Below are 16,670 nucleotides of genomic sequence, written 5' to 3' on the forward strand. Positions count from 1 at the left end.
GAAGAGTCGGCCCTTCTCCAAACTTTTTATGGGTTGACATGACGCTTTTCTATTGGGGAAAAAAATCTTGTTTTTAAAAATTTCATAATTTCATGTACTGTTTTGCAAATTTTGAATATCAGTATTTTGAATCTTGTTTTTAAAAAATCTTGTTTTTAAAAATTTCATAATTTCATGTACAAGTTTTTGCAAATTTAAATATCTGTATTTTGAATTTTAATAATTTCATGTACTGTTCTATAATCTTGTTTAATATGTAATGAATGTTTAAATTAAAAATTCAGTTAATAAATTTTTTTTTAAATATTAATTTTTTATTACTAAGCAACTCTTACCCCATCCACTAATGCAACACTTTACTTAATTATCCTTAAAGCACAAAAAAGTATTATATTAATATTAAGCAACTTTTTTACAATCCCTCTAATGCACATGCTTTTAAGGTCATGAGGATGAGGAGCCATTAGATGCTTACTTATAAGGGACCATTGGTTCACAAACTGTCTCGTCCTTGTACGTGAAACTTTTTCCCTAATCTGATAAACTTCCTTTAAAGACAATTAATCCCCAAAACTGATGCTAGTCAACCCACATCTTAATTAGTCCTTTAAGGATTTTCAACATCTATAGATTTAACTTCTATTCATAAGGATAAATTTGGCACAAACAATAAAATAACAGAGTTTTTTTAAATCATTATTGATAAAGAGTACTCATAATTTTTTATAAGTGAAAATTTTTAAAAAATTTACATTTTTATCATACAAAATGTTAGAAACCACTCGTTAAACACACAATAAAGGAAACAGCCTCTAGTGTCTCTCGTAGTTCAGGTTCAGAAGTGGAATTTTTTTTTTAAATGCATAAAAAAGAATAGTTTTTAAATTCAAAACTCTTTAGGAATTCACACAGCTCACTCAGACACAGACAGACAAAAGGAACAGCAACGAGGAAAAAACACTATATTTTTAATTTTCTATTTTAACATATTTATTTCTATTTTAACATATTCATTTTTTTTACTTTACCTTATTTAATTAAACAATTTGTTTATCTTATTACTTAGGGAACCTGATACCACTTTGATGTGTTAGTGCGTGGTTCTTGTTCATCTTTCTCTCCCCATCTCTCTCTCTCTCTCTAAAGAAATAGTTTCTTCGGCCAAGAAAAACACTTTTGTAATAATCAATTCTCTAAAGGTTTGTGTGTATACAGTATATTTATTCTGTATTTATTTTTGATCTCTGGAAAAACTATTTGACCAACTCTCTTCTTCTTCTACTTCTAAGTTTTTGTATCGTATCTCCGATTTTCAGTTTCTTGTTCTTACTTTGCTTTGAATCTTTCTTGATTTCAAAGATCCATTTCTTATATTTTTCGAAATAGGTATGCATGTATGTACATAAATATATTTCTCTACTTTGTGTACTGTATGATCCAAATTCTTTTCTGTTCATGACATTATGAAAAGTTTTTGGTTTTGTTGATTTTTTTCCCCAGATTTCTTGTAAGATCTCATGTTTCTATGGTTTTTCTTCTTATTATTAATTTATCCGTAAATAGATATTCTTTCTCCGGAACTTTTTTTTTATTTATTTTTTATGGTTTGCTTATCATCTTTCAATGTTCTAGAATTTTTTTTTCTCCATTGCTTCTGAAAAACAAAATCTCAATGATCTTTGGTTTATGATTACCAAATGTTTGTTTAACTTCTCCTGTGGGTTGTCTATAGTCTTGATCTATCAGTCTATTGTCTTGATGTCTTAAAATTTCACTTTCTTTTGTGATTCCTCGCATAAAATAACACTCCAATCAGATTGGAAACTGATGTTTTGTGGAACTTGAAATTTTTGTAGTATAAAAACTCACTCTTTTTAACTGTTTCTGTTTGTGATTTCCTTCACCAATCGGACTCAAATACTTCAAAATCTCACCCACTTGTCCTAATTTTATTCTCTGTTTTGTCTCCTTCACATGAAATGATATTTATTTTCTAGAAGGATCTTCTCAAGCTTCTGGGTTTTACACTTTCCTCTTATGGTGTTTTCTTCAATACAAAGACTAAAAAAAAGTCAATCTCTTTAAACTCTTTCAGGTTTCATAGGCTATCACAGATTTTTGTAGAATAAGATCTGGTGTTATGCAGAAGAGCAGGGAGAAAGTTAAAAGCGAGTTGAATAGTAACAGTGAAAGAATCAAATGTTCTTATCATCCACTGATCAAAGCTCTCCAAACAATCCATCATCTTCTTCCAATTTCTTACATCTGACCAACTCTAGCGATGAGTTAGGTCAATCACATCTTTCCAGTTTCTCCATCAGGTAAATCTTAAAAAGCTTTTCCTTTTTTTTGTCCCATTCTCCGATTTGTTTGGGGGAGTTTTATGAAGAAGAAGTCAACAATTTCTTTCTTCACCATTGTTTTAGGCAAAGTCTTTAGTTTTCTTGATGAGTCTGATCATAGTATAGATAGATCTTTTCTTCCCATCCATTCAATTTGCTTAATGGGTCAGATTCAAAAACATAAAGTATTCCTTTTTCTCTCTTTCTCTTTCACCTTCTCGGACTATGTGGAGCTTAAATGGTATTGAGTTTTGACTCTTATCTTTATTTTTGGTATACTGTGTTATTCTTTGATCCGTTGGTCCATACCATGTGAAGTTGATCTGAACGAGGCTCAGTATATCATCAAAGACACAAGCTTTTCTTTGTTGTGTCTTGTCTCTCAGAAGTCAATCTTTATAAAGTCTTTACCTTTGTTTTGTCTGGTTGTTATACCAATAGTTAAGAATTGGGAATTTGGTTTTGCAGAGATTATGCATTTAGTCACCGGACCAAGGACATCAAGAAAAGTTGGCCTTTTTCCTCAACAAGTTTGCAACTTTGTTTGAAACATGGCTTAACTGATCCATTGCCACCGATTCAGCTTCTCGGCTCTGTGAAAACCCCCACGGTACATCCTCCTGAAGCTTCGTCATTGAAGACGCCAAACTCAACTCATGTTGAAGCGACAAGCTACAAGAGAAAGTTAGAAAGACTTGGTTCCAATCATACGTTAGCAGAGACTAAACAAGGCTTTGAGAATGCTTATTTGACGAGTGGTTCGAAATCCGAAATACAAGTAGCTACCGTTAACAAGAACCCCAGAAAGAAGTGTGGGTTAATAGTGAAAACTGGAGCTTGTGTGGATAGTGGATCAAAAGAAGGTCAAAGTTGTCACTTTGCGGCTTCTGAGTCTATGGCTTTGAGAACTTGTCCCATCTGCAAAACATTCTCGTCTGCTTCTAACACCACTTTAAATGCGCACATTGATCAGTGTCTGTCTGTTGACTCGGGACAGCAGCCAATTAGTAAGCCGAACAAGCCTAGGAATAAGCCACGGTTGAAAGTTAAATCGATAACTGATATCTACGCTGCTGCAAAAAGATGCACATTAGAAGATCTTGATATAAGAAATGGAACAAAATGGGCTGTGATTTCGAGCTACTCTAACCGAGTTGCGTCTGATGATAAGCCTGAAGTGTCCAACAAAGGGAAGAAGCGGAGCATGTTGCATGTTCGCATTGATGAAGATGATGCTGGCATTGGACCTGTTTACATTGATGCTAAGGGCCAAAAACTGCGGATTTTGTCTGAGTTTAACGAGAAAGCTTCTGATCCACCAAGAGAGCAAGAAGATGTCAGTGAGAAGAAATCTTCTAGTGAAGGTAAAGGGAATCACAAAAGCTTTAGGAAAAGACTTCGAGAAAAGAAGTATTACAAGCATTGTAAAGTTGTTCCTCAAAGCAAAAAACTCACTATTCGTAAAGGCAATGCTTCAGAGGTATGTTCTCATTCGACCTTTCATAGTTTTTGCGGTGGTTTATGCATTTGCACGATCCATTCTTGATTTGGTTGCTAGATTCTTAAAGTACACCAGATTGCTTAACAAATTCACTTGTTTAACAGATACCTGAGTATCAAAGAGGATATTCTGAAGATGGTAGAGGCATGGAGAGGTCAGAAACTCCAGGTACAACTCAGCGTAGGATCTTCAACCAGCGGATGCTAACAAAACGTCGTCTTTCAAGGAATGAAAATAGGATAGGGAGAAAAAGTGATCAGCCATCCGAGAATGAGCATTCATTGTTAGCAGATCCTCTTATGTTAAGAGGTCCAAGTCATGCGAGTACTGATTTATCCGAGACAGTTTCTTCTCCTTTAAAGAGTCAAAATTCATGGAGAATTTGTGGGGAGAGCCTAGTCACTGGAAAGCGCAGTAAAAGCGCATCATTTGGAGCAAATCCCTTGAGATGTTCAAGACCTGTGGATAAGGTGTTTGCATCCGAGACAAAGGGCTTTATGAAGTTGAAGAAAGCTCGGTTGGATTTCTCGGAGAATGAAGATGAAGATGAAGAGGAAGATTCAGGGAGATGGGAGTCTGAAATGACTCAAGAACGTGAACTGGCAGATTATGATGATTGGGATGATAATGAAGAAACTGATAAGGTCTTACTAAGCTCAAATCCTTCATTTAGTGGCCAAGACAATGACTATGAAAGCTATGAAGGCACTGGTAACAACAAAGGAGAAGATGATATGTTGGACAGAACAAATGTTGCAGAGGCTGAGTTTGAAAGCATGATTTACGAGAAAACTGGTTGTGAAACTGCAGAACGAGGAAGCTCATTTATGGAGGTTGATCCCATTCCTATTCCAGGACCTCCAGGGTCATTTCTACAGAGTCCTTGGGATATGGGGATTGATGCAGTTGAAAATCATGGAAACTCCTCAGTTATAACAAGCCAGGTCCAATCTTCCCAAGATCAGCTTGATCTCACTGACAGAAATTCATCGGAATCACCTGTTTCAGCAATATCAAACTTTGCAGCTCCTGAAACACAGACACTCAGTCTTCATAACATCATCACTACTGACAAGAGACCTTCCAGATTTAGAGACAGTGATCAGTCATGTTGTTGCCAAAGAAAGGAGATAGCTTTTGAGGATACAACATTTGGGCAACCGGGGACAACACACATGATCCAACAAGATTTGGACCTCTTGAGTAAGTCTGTTCCCGCGGTTTCTTCAAATTCCAACCCGGTTTTGCGACTAATGGGAAAGGATTTGATGGTTATTAACCAAAGAGAAGAGACCTCACATGGAGATTCAAGTCTAAAACCAACTTCTCAGTTTATAGATCTCTCTAAGACACAACAAGTGTCTCCTCCTGTTCATCTTCTTCATCGTCCTTATGGTGGAAGCGGTTTGTATTTCGATACCAGCACAAGCTTCTACAACATTCCATGAAAATTCAAATCAAGACCTCTACATTTCTCAAAGCTTCTACATTCCATGACAATTCAATTTCCTATGCTTGAGATCTCTTGAGAAGTTTTCTCCTCAACATTCAACCTCAAGATTTCATGACTCACTTATAAAGAGGTTGAGAAGAATCTCAAGAGGCTGCTTTGAAGAAATGGTGATATAACTCTCTTTGAATCTACCTAAATTCATAGGATATTGAGAACTCCACTAAGGTAAAGGACCCCACTTTTTTTGTTACTTTTAATCTGGTTACAAAGGGGTGAAATATAAATATGGAAGTTATTATAATGTTATGAAAACGAAATTTAAATAAATTATACTGTATGAGTTTACCATCATGGTTCATCTATAAATATATATATTTATATGGTTGAAATCAGATGAGGTAGTCAAGATCATAGTCAACGTCATGACATACATTATGTATACGCAATTGATCATTTTCTTATGTCTCACTAATTCCTAATTTTAGAGTGAAAACTCCTAATTTTAGAGTGAAAACATATAAACTTTATTATACACATAGATACAGACTTCTGTTGAGTGTAAACAATGTCAAAATTAGATGGAGAAAGATTTTATACATAACAAACAAAAAGAGAATTTGCATTTGGCGATGATGAGCTGTTTTCTTGTTACAAGAAAACTAATATAAAATATGGATAATATAGTAGTGAAAAATAAATGTATATGTACTGAGATGAGTACAACTACAACGGCTATATTGCATGCGCATTTTCAGAATCATTTGCTCATTATCATATGCTTTTCACTCCATGTCTTATTTTGTTTATGCTTAGTTGATGCACATGTATATATAATGTATGTACACATTTGCAAATATCCATGATATATAGTTGGATATAGACATATAGTGGCGGGCCTATAAATTATTTATCTCTGTGGTATAATAGTATATAAAAAATTCTAAAGAAAATGGCCGGAAGTATGATATGAATACATACCGAGCGTAGATAAAATGGAGTGAATAAGCAAAGATTTACCAACTATTATTCTCCTAGTTTTTTTTTTGTGTGAATAACACTTCCTTACATTTATTTTGGTTTAAACGATTTAACCGGAGTTATGTAACTTCACTGCCTCCTTAGTACTAGCCCCTTTTGTACATATAAACGATCAATGCATTGGTAATTCAACTAGTTAGAACAGTGTTGCTCCGGTGCTTGAGATTTAAACACAAGATAATTATGTTATTCGTTTATCAAAGTCTGAATAATGGTTATTCAAGACTCGATAAACCAAAAGTTTGATATCAGAACTTCAACCTCGTTCCAACTTTTAGATTTATTGCGAAGTTTGAATTTTGAGCACTCTCTTGGTGTGCAATATTAATGGTTGAGAGGGACTCTTACATCAGAAGAGGTATGTCTTTTTTTTTTTGTTTCTTTTTTGAAGAATACATTACATGCATGTACCCTTGTTACAAATACATGCATGTCCACTCTTACAAAAAGCAATATTAATTTGGTCACTGCATTGTCTTCTTTTTTTTTTCTTTTTTTAACACCAAAGTTTGGTTATTTTATTTGTGAAATTACCACTAACTCCTAAATAATTACAACTTGTGACAACGTTTGACCGTTTGGGAAAAGTTATTATCATGATTTTTTTTTTTTGGATAAAAAGACTAGTTGAAAGTTAACATTATTGAATATTGAAAAGCATTTTCGTCAACATTTAAAAGCATTTATAGTTGACGAAAAACATCATTTATATCCAGTTTGATATATTTAAGTTTTGTAATACCTACGAGACCATAAAAGCCCATATATAACAAACTTGAGGATTTTTTATTTAATAAAATCATATCGGGATTTTGTATATATTAATTTAAATTAGGCGCCGACAAAATAATTATGAATATTAGGTTGTTATCTAATTTCTGTTGAGGCGGAAAAAAAAAATATAATTTCTGTTGAGAGAAAATTGAGTCGACATGGGAAATAGATTCATTGTGAAATAAGAGAATGAAATATAATTTAAAAAATACGATGAAGAATTAACGATCTTGTACGAACTCACCAGTCGTTTCTTCAAATAAAGAACTTTTTATGTTTTTTACTTTTAACGTTCGACTATTCACTAAATATTTAAATGTAAGTTCCACTAAAGAAAAATCGGAATGCATGTTATTATTATTATTTTTTCTTCAACGTATTATTTTTAGCATTTATGTTGATGTCATCTAAACCGGGCCCACTTAGCGGGATTTTTTTATTTTGGCGTGAAGATCGCAAATTAAACAAGAGATGAAATGTTGGTTTTGGTCCTCCATGAGTAGCTATACAATTAATTAAAAATAATTATTGTTCTAACAATCTTTAAAACACGACATGATATACGACTTTAATACTATATAATTTGGTGCACGATTAGTTGCCATTAAGTTTTTTTTTTTTGTTTTCTGTCAAGTCATTAAGTTCACACACAAAAAAATTACTGTAATTTGGTGATTAGCTGTCGAAGAAAAATGATCATTTTTTCTCTTTCATTAGTTCCACACAATCCTACATAATTTGTTAATTAGTCCATACTACAGAAAATTGGATTTGAATTTAAGTGCTCACGAGGAATATCCACATAAAACTTATTGGACTAATTAGCTTCCATTGAAGTAATAATTTGTCTCAATATTAGTTAAATTGCAATGATGTAAAATTTACAAATGATTATTTGAACTCACATATGGTCGTAATACAACAAATTGTGACCAATGGCATTAATACTACACGAGGTCGTCATATGGTTTGAGATTTAATCATGGCACATGCATGTATAATTAGCAATTCAATAAGTACTAAAACAAACATCTTGTTTTTGGTTTGGTTAATCTGTGAACCAAATAGTCCTTAGAATTGAATTTAAGACGAATAGCTCTTCTAACACACAGAACATACATATCTCAGTTAATCCATCTTTATCTACCCGGAAAAACAAAATTGTGACATTTTATCCTACTTCTCACAACTACTAACAAAAGCTAAATGCGAATCAAAGACTGATTATAATCTCTCTATATTAAAATTGTAGATATGGAATATACATGTATATATATGGATTATGGATATATTGTATGTACAGTCGTGTACGGTATGGATGAAATAATTGAAAAGATTGTGCACATGCATGCATGCATGACACTACGATTTGGGTTAATCTCTTCCGTCCACGTCGAATCGACATATTCATACCTTTTTAGTAAATTTCTGCGATCATGCTTCTTTTCCCCCATGTTTGCTTTAATTTCTCAAATTTATTAAAGTTCATAGTTTCTATGACAAATCCTCGGAAGATAATATAGATAATAAAAACTTCATATTCCAACCAAAGTTTGTTCGAGTTTTTAAATAGAAATAGATTGAACAAAAAACTCTTGAGAAAAAGGGCATAAATGCATAACTACCACAGAAAAATAAAATACTTTAATACTGTATAGTTTTGGGGTACAGTTTATATATCAATGCGAATATAATATTTATGTACATATTATATATAGACGCGCGTGGGCGCGTGTAACGTGTTACTGAGTTGAAATATCTAAGCGCGTGTGGGCGTGCGTTTGTACGTGTTTCGTAAATAAGATTTCATCGACGTACAAAATGATTTCGTTTTGGTTAAAAAAGTAAAAATAGTAAAACATATATATAAAAATAATCAATAATTTATAGAGAGTGGAGGAACAACGGCCCCAAGATTTTTTTTAGATTGACGTGATTGCGACGTGTCGCTTGCTTGTCTGCTTGATGGGGTCCCACATCCCAGTTGCTCCTTGTAACAATTCATTTTAGCTTAATAAAACTTTAAACAAGTTGCTCTTCTTTCTCTAACCTCAAACTTTTCATTAATCCAACTCATGTTTACCAACCTTAAACATATTGGAGGTCTGAACGATGACTAACTAAACGCAACAAAATAAATTCTAATATTGTAAAATTCTAAGAAATCATATAGACTTATTATAATATTGTAAAATTCTCACCACTTGTATGTAGTGGAAATTTTAACGGTTGCGTAAAAACATATGATAACAAAAAATGATACTCTAATATGATAGGTTTATGTAAAACTTCTTCCAGTTTTTTATTTATTTTTAATTGGTTACCATTCATACCCATTGAACTATCTAGTTTAACACAAGAATTTGAAAACATTATTCATAGAAAGAGTTTTATTCGCTATTTGATTCGCTATTTCCTTACTTGCTTTCAGATTATATAAACATCACATTATAATCTTCAAATAGTAAATCTTTGACATATTGAGAAAGAGTAAAGATGGACTATGCTTTCTCATGTGCAACTGGTTCAATCAATTTCTTTAATCAATAATGTAATGATCTAACAGTAGTCGAATCTTGTTGTAGCATAGTTCATATAGTTTGTTTAGTATTAATGGAGTTTGGATGAATTTAGGAAATTTATTATGATATATATATTTATTGAAGTTCTTCAAACTGTCACTTAAAATTATATAGAATTTGGTTTTTGTCACTAGATAATCATATCAACTATTTGAAATCATAAAAAATCTCAATAACAAAATATTTTAATTTACAAATCATCGGCTAAATAATGAAAGGTATCGGAAGATTTCGATTGATTTTTTATAAAAAAAAATACATTGAAATGACCTGAAATTATACGAGATACTTTAATAATATTTTCAGAACCAATAATAGAAATAGATTATAGAAAACAAAAGCCTTTCGAAATTCATGATCCAATAACATTGGTTTCTTTTAAGGAGCTCAATTTCAGATATTTTTCTTTGTCTCAGATCTCATTTCTTTCGAATGACAATCTCATCCGAGGTTTAATTTGATGTGATATAAATAAATTTGGAAGAACTACTCTGAGTAAATAAAACAATAGCTCGAATATACCAAAAATTACATTTCTCGGAATAAGAGAATGTAGCAAATTAACTAAACTTAAAATTTAGCAATACCAAATCTTATACAATAAAGAAATAATAAAAAGAAAGATGGTGGAGTGTGATAATAATTGAAGTTAGTGTGGACACTTTCAATTTTTTTCCTCTTGCACTCATTTGTTTTTCTTTATTTTATTCACATTTAGTGATAATACGTATGTGGACTTATATGGAACACCAATATTCATTTTTTTAGTGCTTGGTTCTTCTCTCTCTCTCTCGCCATCTCTTTCTTCAATGCTCTCATTCTCTCTCTAAGAAGCCATTTTTTTTTTCTTTTGCCAAGAAAACCCATCTAAGGTTTGTAAATCGTTTCTCAAATCTATCTATACTGAGTTTCAATCTTGTTCTTCGTCTTGGTCTAAGGTTGTAAGAACTTGGTTTATTCTTCTTCTTCTTTCCTTCTTCTTGATCTTCTATTCTTCTATCCAATCTCAAGATCCCAAATCTTGAAATCTTTCAGATGGGTATGTGTGCGTGCCATAGCTAGATTTATGAGTATAGATCACTATTTTCAAAGTCTTTATTTTTCTTCTAACTGACTTCCAAATAGATTTAGTTTTGGGGTTCTGATTTCAAGTTTTCCAGATTTCCCTCTCTGTGTAAATCTCATCTTATGTTGTTGATCTCATTTATTTTTTCTCCTTTCAGATTTGTTTTTATACTTCTTCAGTTCTTCTTAAAGTCCATGAAAATCCATTTGAAGTCACATCCTTTTATTTTTGGTTAGCTGATCAAGAATCTTCTCCATGTCTTGAATTTTCTTTGGGTTTACATAAATGCTCTCATATGATCTTTAGTTTATGAGCACCCTTACTTTGTTTAATTTACTTAGTTGAGTTCTTCTTCATCTTATGTATGTCTTACTTCACTTTTTTCTTTGTCCTAATGACCCCTTCAACATAAAATAAGCTCTCGAATCAGATTGGAAACTGAATCACCAAAAAAAATTAAAAAAAACCACTGTCTTTTTTGCGTGCGAATAATTGTTCCTCTTTGTGATTTCACATCATCAAATCACACACATAAACTTTAAATAATCTCTAATAGCCACTAATCTAACTTCTTTTGTTCACATGAAATAATGTCACTTTTCCTCTTGGTTTCTTCAAATCCACAAATCTGATGAATAGTTTCTTAATCTGAGATGGTTGTGTTGTTGTTAGCAGGAGGAGTCGGAATTGGCTGGTGATGATAAAGATCTGGTGTTATGCGGAAGTATTTGGGAAGCGAAGAGGCAAATAGTAACAGTGGAAGAATCAAATGTTCTTATCCACTGAGAACCCACCAAATGACCCACTTTCTTCTTCTTCCAATTTCTTACATCTCACCACCACTTCTTCCGATGAGTTAGGTCAATCCCATCCCCAAAATTTCTCCATCAGGTATATTAAAAACTCCTCCTTTTTGTTTTCTTCCCCTTTTTCTCCTCTGAATCTATTTACCTTATTTTTTTTTCTGGGTTTCTTCGCCAATATGGTTTTTGGCCAAAAAAAATATATAAAAAGTCTCTGGATTTCATGATGGGTCAGTGTCAGATCATAGCTTAGAGCTCATCCTCATAGCTAGATCAAAAGTTTTGATCTTTCTTCCTCTCTTCCTTGTAGTGATTAATGGGTCAGATTTCAAAGATTCATAATTGTTCTTTCACCTTCCGGTTTTTGATTCTTCTTATTTCAAAGTTTCCTTAAATATGCTTAAGTTTTAAGAAACTGTAACTCTTTATCTTTGGAGTTTCTAAAAGTACTTAACTTGTTTTTATCTATGTTTCATGCTTGCAGAGATTACGCATATAGTAACCGGAAGAAGAACATCAAGAACAGCTGGCCATTTTCCTCAAAAAGTCTCCAACTTTTTGCAACTCATGGAGTGACTGATCCTTTGCCACCGTTTCAGAAACTTTCCACCTTAAGAAACCAGTTTGAGAGCACGGCTTGTTCATCGTCAGCGAAGCAAATCGTATCCTATGTCCATCAAGGAAGAGACTTGGCAAAACTTGGGCTAAATCAAACAATAGCAGAGACTAGAAAAGGAGGAGTTTGTAGCCAATCGATGATAATCGAGAATGGTTCGTTTACGAGCACAAGTGTTTCGAAGTCCAAGGTAGATATAGTAGTAGCTGCTACAAGTAATAACAACAAGAACAACCACAGTAAAAAGTGTGGGCGAGGAATGGTGAAATCCAAAGAAGATAGTTGCGGTGGCCTTGTTACAACTTCTGAAACAAGCATGGCTTCAAAGACATGTCCTATTTGCAAAACCTTCTCTTCAGCTTCCAACACTACTTTGAATGCTCACATCGATCAGTGTCTGTCTGTTGACTCAGCGCTGCCACCGGTTATCAGTAAGCCAAACAAGCGTAGAGTTAAGCCACGGATGAAAGTTAAAACGATGGTTGATATCTACGCGGCTGCAAAAGGATGCACATTAGAAGATCTTGATAAAAGAAATGGAACAAAGTGGGCGTCGATTCTGAGTTATACAAACCGTGTTGTTGCTGATAAGTCTGAAGTGTCTAAGAAGCGGAAAGCTTCGCCTGTTGGCGTTGGTCCTGTTTATATTGATGCTAAGGGACAGAAACTGCGGATTTTAACAGAGTTCAGCGAGAAGAAGACTTCCACTACTCCATTACGAGAGCAGCACGAGGATTGTAGTAGTGAAAAGAAAAGTTTAAGCCAAGGTAGTAAAGAAAACAGTAAAAGCTCAAAGAAAAGACGTCGGGGAAAGAAACATCACAAGTATCTCAAACTAACCAATCACAAAGCCAATGCTTCAGAGGTAATGCCATAAGTTGCTGTCATTTTTTGGTTTGTTTTTGCATTTCATGGTTGTGTTTTTGTAGCAAGATTCATAAAATAACAGTAACATTGCTTTGTACAGCAGATACCGGAGTATCAAAGAGTGTTTTCTGGAGAAGGTAGCAGCACGGGTCATCGTAGGATCTATAATCAGCGGATGTTAGCGAAACGTGGTCTGATCTCAAAGAAGCTAAATGAGAAAGGACATAAATTTTATGCTTTGCGAGATCAGCCATCTGAGAATGATGATGATTCAATGTCAGGAGGAGATCCTCTTGTGCTGAGAAGTACTGATTTGTCTGCCACTGAAGCTATAAATAAACAGAAGCTGCTTAGCGGAGTTGCTAGAGAGATTAAGACTTTGTGTGGGAGTAAAAGAGCTCAAAGTCGTTCATTTAGAGTTCGGATGAGTGAAAAGGAGGAGAAATCACTTGCAGGAGCTCATTCAAACACTGTCCAAGTGAAGAAGAGCCTTGCTTCGATTCAAGAAGATAGGTATTCACCTGGAAAGAATTTCTGCTCAAATGCCAGAGAGGTTTCAGATGCGTCTCCTCGTCCAAGTAGCATGAGAACACCATTTGTTGGAAATGCCTGGAGACGACTATCTCTTCCTGTGGAGCAAAAGAAAGCTCAGTTAGACTTGTCGGAGGAAGAAGATGAAGAAGAAGAAGCTGGGAAATGGGAATCTGAAATGACACAAGAGCGTGAACTATCAGATGATGATTATGCTTCTGGTGATAATGGAGAAATAAATGAACGAAGATCAAAACCTTCATCTAGTGGTTACGATGATTATGATGATGATGACGAAGAAAGTAGTGAAGAGGAGAAAGATAATAACAAAAGAGCCAATGTGTTGAACAAAACCGCTGATACAGGTGCTGAGTTCTACCAATCAGACAGTCCACCATTTAATGAAATGGTACCTAGCGAGAGAGCTATGTATTACTCTGAAGAAGTTGGAAATATGATTTACGAGGAGGATGTGAGGTTTGATTCTGAGGTAAGACAAGGAAGCTTATTTGTAGAGGTTGATACTATTCCCATTCCAGGACCTCCGGGATCATTTTTACCAAGTCCACGGGATATGGGTTTTGATGAAAACATTGGAAACTCGTCGGTTATCACGAGCCAGGTCCAATCTTCCTTGGATCAGCTTGACAGAAACTCATCTGAATCACCTGTTTCTGCTGTTTCAAACTTTGCACCTGGTAGACTGAGTTTCCCCAGAGAGTTATCTTCCTCTTTCCAAGAAAATATCTCCCCGGACATTCCTGCTTCCTACTCGACAACCCCGATGAGCTTTTGTGTTCCATCTCATCATGGGACAATCGGCCAGGCTGAGCAGATAACCGTTGACAAGTCTTGTTGTTGCCAAAGAATAGAGAGAAACTCAGAGGGCATTACTTTGAACCATCAAGCATCTCATCTACTGCAGCGAAGAGCAGCTTCTTCGACAATGGCCATGAACTTAACGAAATCTCCCAAACGTTTGGATCCAAATCATCCATTTGAGCAGTCATCACCATACATGATCCAGCAAGATGTAAATCTTCAGAGTAAATTCTCCAGCAAACCGAGTTTCAATGGCGCTGTGCCTCCAAGTCCTTCTAATCCGGTTTTGCGGTTAATGGGAAAAGACTTGATGGTCATGAACAATGGAGAAGCAGACAACGAAGAAGCATCTCGGGCTAGCTTAAAACCAACCCCACAGTTTCTTGATCCTCCTCCTTGCCCTGGAACCGGCTTATACTTCAACACAGGTCTCTATTTAAGAAACAGTTTCGAGTCAACACAGCATCAACCACAGATACCAAAAGCACAAGCACAAGCACAAGCACAAACACAAGCTTCAGCATTCAGAATCAATTTTGATCATGTAAGGTACTTTTCTCCGAGCTAGCCGTCGTGAACTTTCAAGTTTCAACCTTTATATAGCTTAAGAAGAAACCGAGAAGTGGGTTCCCTTTGAAAGCCGATCATCGAACATTGGGTAGATTTCGAATGTTGTACGCCATTTTGTATGCTTTTTCTCTCTTTCTGCAGAGACTTGTGTGTAGTTACGGTTTACAAAAAAAAGAAAGCAAACACTTGAAAATAACAAACACTCTGTAGAAGAAGATAAGTAGGGACTTAAAAGGCTTTCACTGCCACCAAAGTTGTCTAAAAGCTCCACAAAGTTTCAAACTTTTACTTTTATCTTGAAGATTTAGCCATTGTAGTAAGAACAAGTAAGTAAATTTAGGCTTACACTGCAACCAAAAAAAAACTACTTTATTTTACAAATTGATTTGCTTAAACAACTCTTGAACAAAAGAAATCCAATTAATATGTGTACTATAGGGTTAGAGTTTGTTGATTTGTATAAGTTAGGTTTTAGAATCAATTAAAAAAACAAATCTGATGAGCTGGCAACATTTGTTTGGTTGGTGAAATGAATGATGTAGTAGTTGACTAAAAAGTCGTTGGACACCTTTTCTCTATAACATTTTTTCTCTCACCACCGGCTATATCCCCGGTGACATTTCGGGTCGGGTCAAATTAGGTCAACGATAACGGAAAATTCGCCGGATGAAACCCTCTTAACGGAAAATATGGCTGCTCCGACGACGACGACGACACCGACCTACACATCAATTCCGATTCCAACCGGCGACGTCATCTCCCGATCAATCCATAATCTCACTTCCACCATCTCTCGCCACCGTCCCTGGCCCGAGCTCGTAAATTCCGGCGCTTTCTGCTTCCCGGAGCGGTTCTCTTCTCTTCCCCTCCGATCTAAGACGAATCTCCGCTACTTCTTCGTCAACTACTCTCTCATCGTCGGCACTTGCGCCGCGCTCTCTCTCATCGCCGCCAATCCCGTCGCGCTGGTCGTCGTCGGAGCGATCACCGCCTTGTGGCTTATTTTTCACTTTTTCAGGGAAGACCCGATTATTCTTTGGGGATTTCAGGTCGGAGATCGGACGGTGGTGGTCTGTCTTGTCCTAGCCTCCGTGTGGGCCATATGGTTCACTAGCTCCGCCGTGAGCTTGGCGATAGGTGTCGGCGTTGGGTTGCTGTTGTGCACCATTCACTCCGTTCTTAGAAACTCCGACGAGCTTTTCCTTGAGGAAGACGATGCTGTTACCGGAGGCTTGATCGGGTCTAATCTCCGGTGATATTTTTCTCATTTTACTTTTCCCCAATTGATTGTTTTCAGATGTTCAATTTTTTTTGCTTCCCTGAACATTATCAAATTTTTCCTAAGGGGAAGTTTTGATGTCTTGTTTTGAAATTTGAGTGTGATCTAAAAATCTGATTACTTGTTTTTTTTTTCTCCTTATTCTTGGAAACTTGTGAAGTGTTTGATGTTGGACTGTAATCAGAAGAGAAGAATGACCATTTCTTGTTTGATTGGTTCTCATGGTGACGAAACCAACTTGCTCGGTCCATTTTCTTCACATGTGTTACTTCTGATTTCCAAATACAACGTATCATATTTCACAACAGCTGTTCAGTTTTGTCGAGACTTTCATGAAAGAAAAAAGAAAAAGAGAAATGATTTGAGGTCAAACTTGTTTAAAGTAGATCGTGTAGTCTTCAAATCTAAAAGGGTTCAAGAGAATTA

The 16,670-nt window shown here is 35.1% G+C and overlaps 3 protein-coding genes across 8 annotated transcripts; all 3 read left to right on the plus strand.

Moving 5' to 3' along the window:
• The first annotated feature begins 1,096 nt into the window (after positions 1-1,096).
• LOC18016456 lies at positions 1,097-5,623 on the plus strand. Of its 2 annotated transcripts, none has more exons than XM_006401294.2 (4): positions 1,097-1,199; positions 2,096-2,321; positions 2,811-3,822; positions 3,948-5,623. In XM_006401294.2, the coding sequence occupies exons 2-4, from the start codon at positions 2,200-2,202 to the stop codon at positions 5,289-5,291; spliced, it is 2,478 nt and encodes an 825-aa protein (XP_006401357.1). In that variant the 5' UTR covers positions 1,097-1,199; positions 2,096-2,199; the 3' UTR covers positions 5,292-5,623. The 2 variants fall into 2 exon arrangements, with proteins under 2 accessions (XP_006401357.1, XP_006401359.1); XM_006401296.2 differs by lacking the exon at positions 1,097-1,199 and adding an exon at positions 1,245-1,386.
• A 4,868-nt stretch (positions 5,624-10,491) lies between these two features.
• Positions 10,492-15,230, plus strand: LOC18016457. Of its 5 annotated transcripts, none has more exons than XM_006401298.2 (4): positions 10,492-10,562; positions 11,432-11,647; positions 12,044-13,040; positions 13,143-15,230. In XM_006401298.2, exons 2-4 carry the CDS (start codon positions 11,526-11,528, stop codon positions 14,961-14,963), a joined length of 2,940 nt encoding a protein of 979 aa, XP_006401361.1. In that variant the 5' UTR covers positions 10,492-10,562; positions 11,432-11,525; the 3' UTR covers positions 14,964-15,230. The 5 variants fall into 5 exon arrangements, with proteins under 5 accessions (XP_006401361.1, XP_024011557.1, XP_024011558.1 ...); XM_024155789.1 differs by having other exon boundaries at positions 10,530-10,562; positions 11,429-11,647; positions 13,143-14,963; XM_024155790.1 differs by having other exon boundaries at positions 10,562-10,729; positions 13,143-14,963.
• Positions 15,231-15,548: 318 nt separating this feature from the next.
• LOC18016458 (PRA1 family protein G2) lies at positions 15,549-16,483 on the plus strand. Its single transcript, XM_006401299.2, has one exon. The coding sequence runs from the start codon at positions 15,655-15,657 to the stop codon at positions 16,219-16,221; it is 567 nt and encodes a 188-aa protein (XP_006401362.1). The 5' UTR covers positions 15,549-15,654; the 3' UTR covers positions 16,222-16,483.
• The last annotated feature ends 187 nt before the right edge of the window (positions 16,484-16,670 follow it).

The sequence above is a fragment of the Eutrema salsugineum genome, unplaced genomic scaffold, assembly GCF_000478725.1.
Source record: "Eutrema salsugineum unplaced genomic scaffold, Eutsalg1_0 scaffold_2, whole genome shotgun sequence".
Classification (NCBI taxonomy): domain Eukaryota; kingdom Viridiplantae; phylum Streptophyta; class Magnoliopsida; order Brassicales; family Brassicaceae; genus Eutrema; species Eutrema salsugineum.

What these genes read in the sequence shown, in the direction of transcription:
- LOC18016457 (XM_006401298.2), top strand. Translation starts at nt 11,526, where the DNA reads ATGTTCTTATCCACTGAGAACCCACCAAATGACCCACTTTCTTCTTCT. An exon ending in CCCCAAAATTTCTCCATCAG is followed by an intron (nt 11,648 to 12,043) that starts GTATATTAAAAA and finishes TCATGCTTGCAG; the next exon opens with AGATTACGCATATAGTAACC. An exon ending in ACAAAGCCAATGCTTCAGAG is followed by an intron (nt 13,041 to 13,142) that starts GTAATGCCATAA and finishes TGCTTTGTACAG; the next exon opens with CAGATACCGGAGTATCAAAG.
- LOC18016456 (XM_006401294.2), top strand. Translation starts at nt 2,200, where the DNA reads ATGTTCTTATCATCCACTGATCAAAGCTCTCCAAACAATCCATCATCT. An exon ending in CTTTCCAGTTTCTCCATCAG is followed by an intron (nt 2,322 to 2,810) that starts GTAAATCTTAAA and finishes TTGGTTTTGCAG; the next exon opens with AGATTATGCATTTAGTCACC. An exon ending in GTAAAGGCAATGCTTCAGAG is followed by an intron (nt 3,823 to 3,947) that starts GTATGTTCTCAT and finishes CTTGTTTAACAG; the next exon opens with ATACCTGAGTATCAAAGAGG.
- LOC18016458 (XM_006401299.2), top strand. Translation starts at nt 15,655, where the DNA reads ATGGCTGCTCCGACGACGACGACGACACCGACCTACACATCAATTCCG.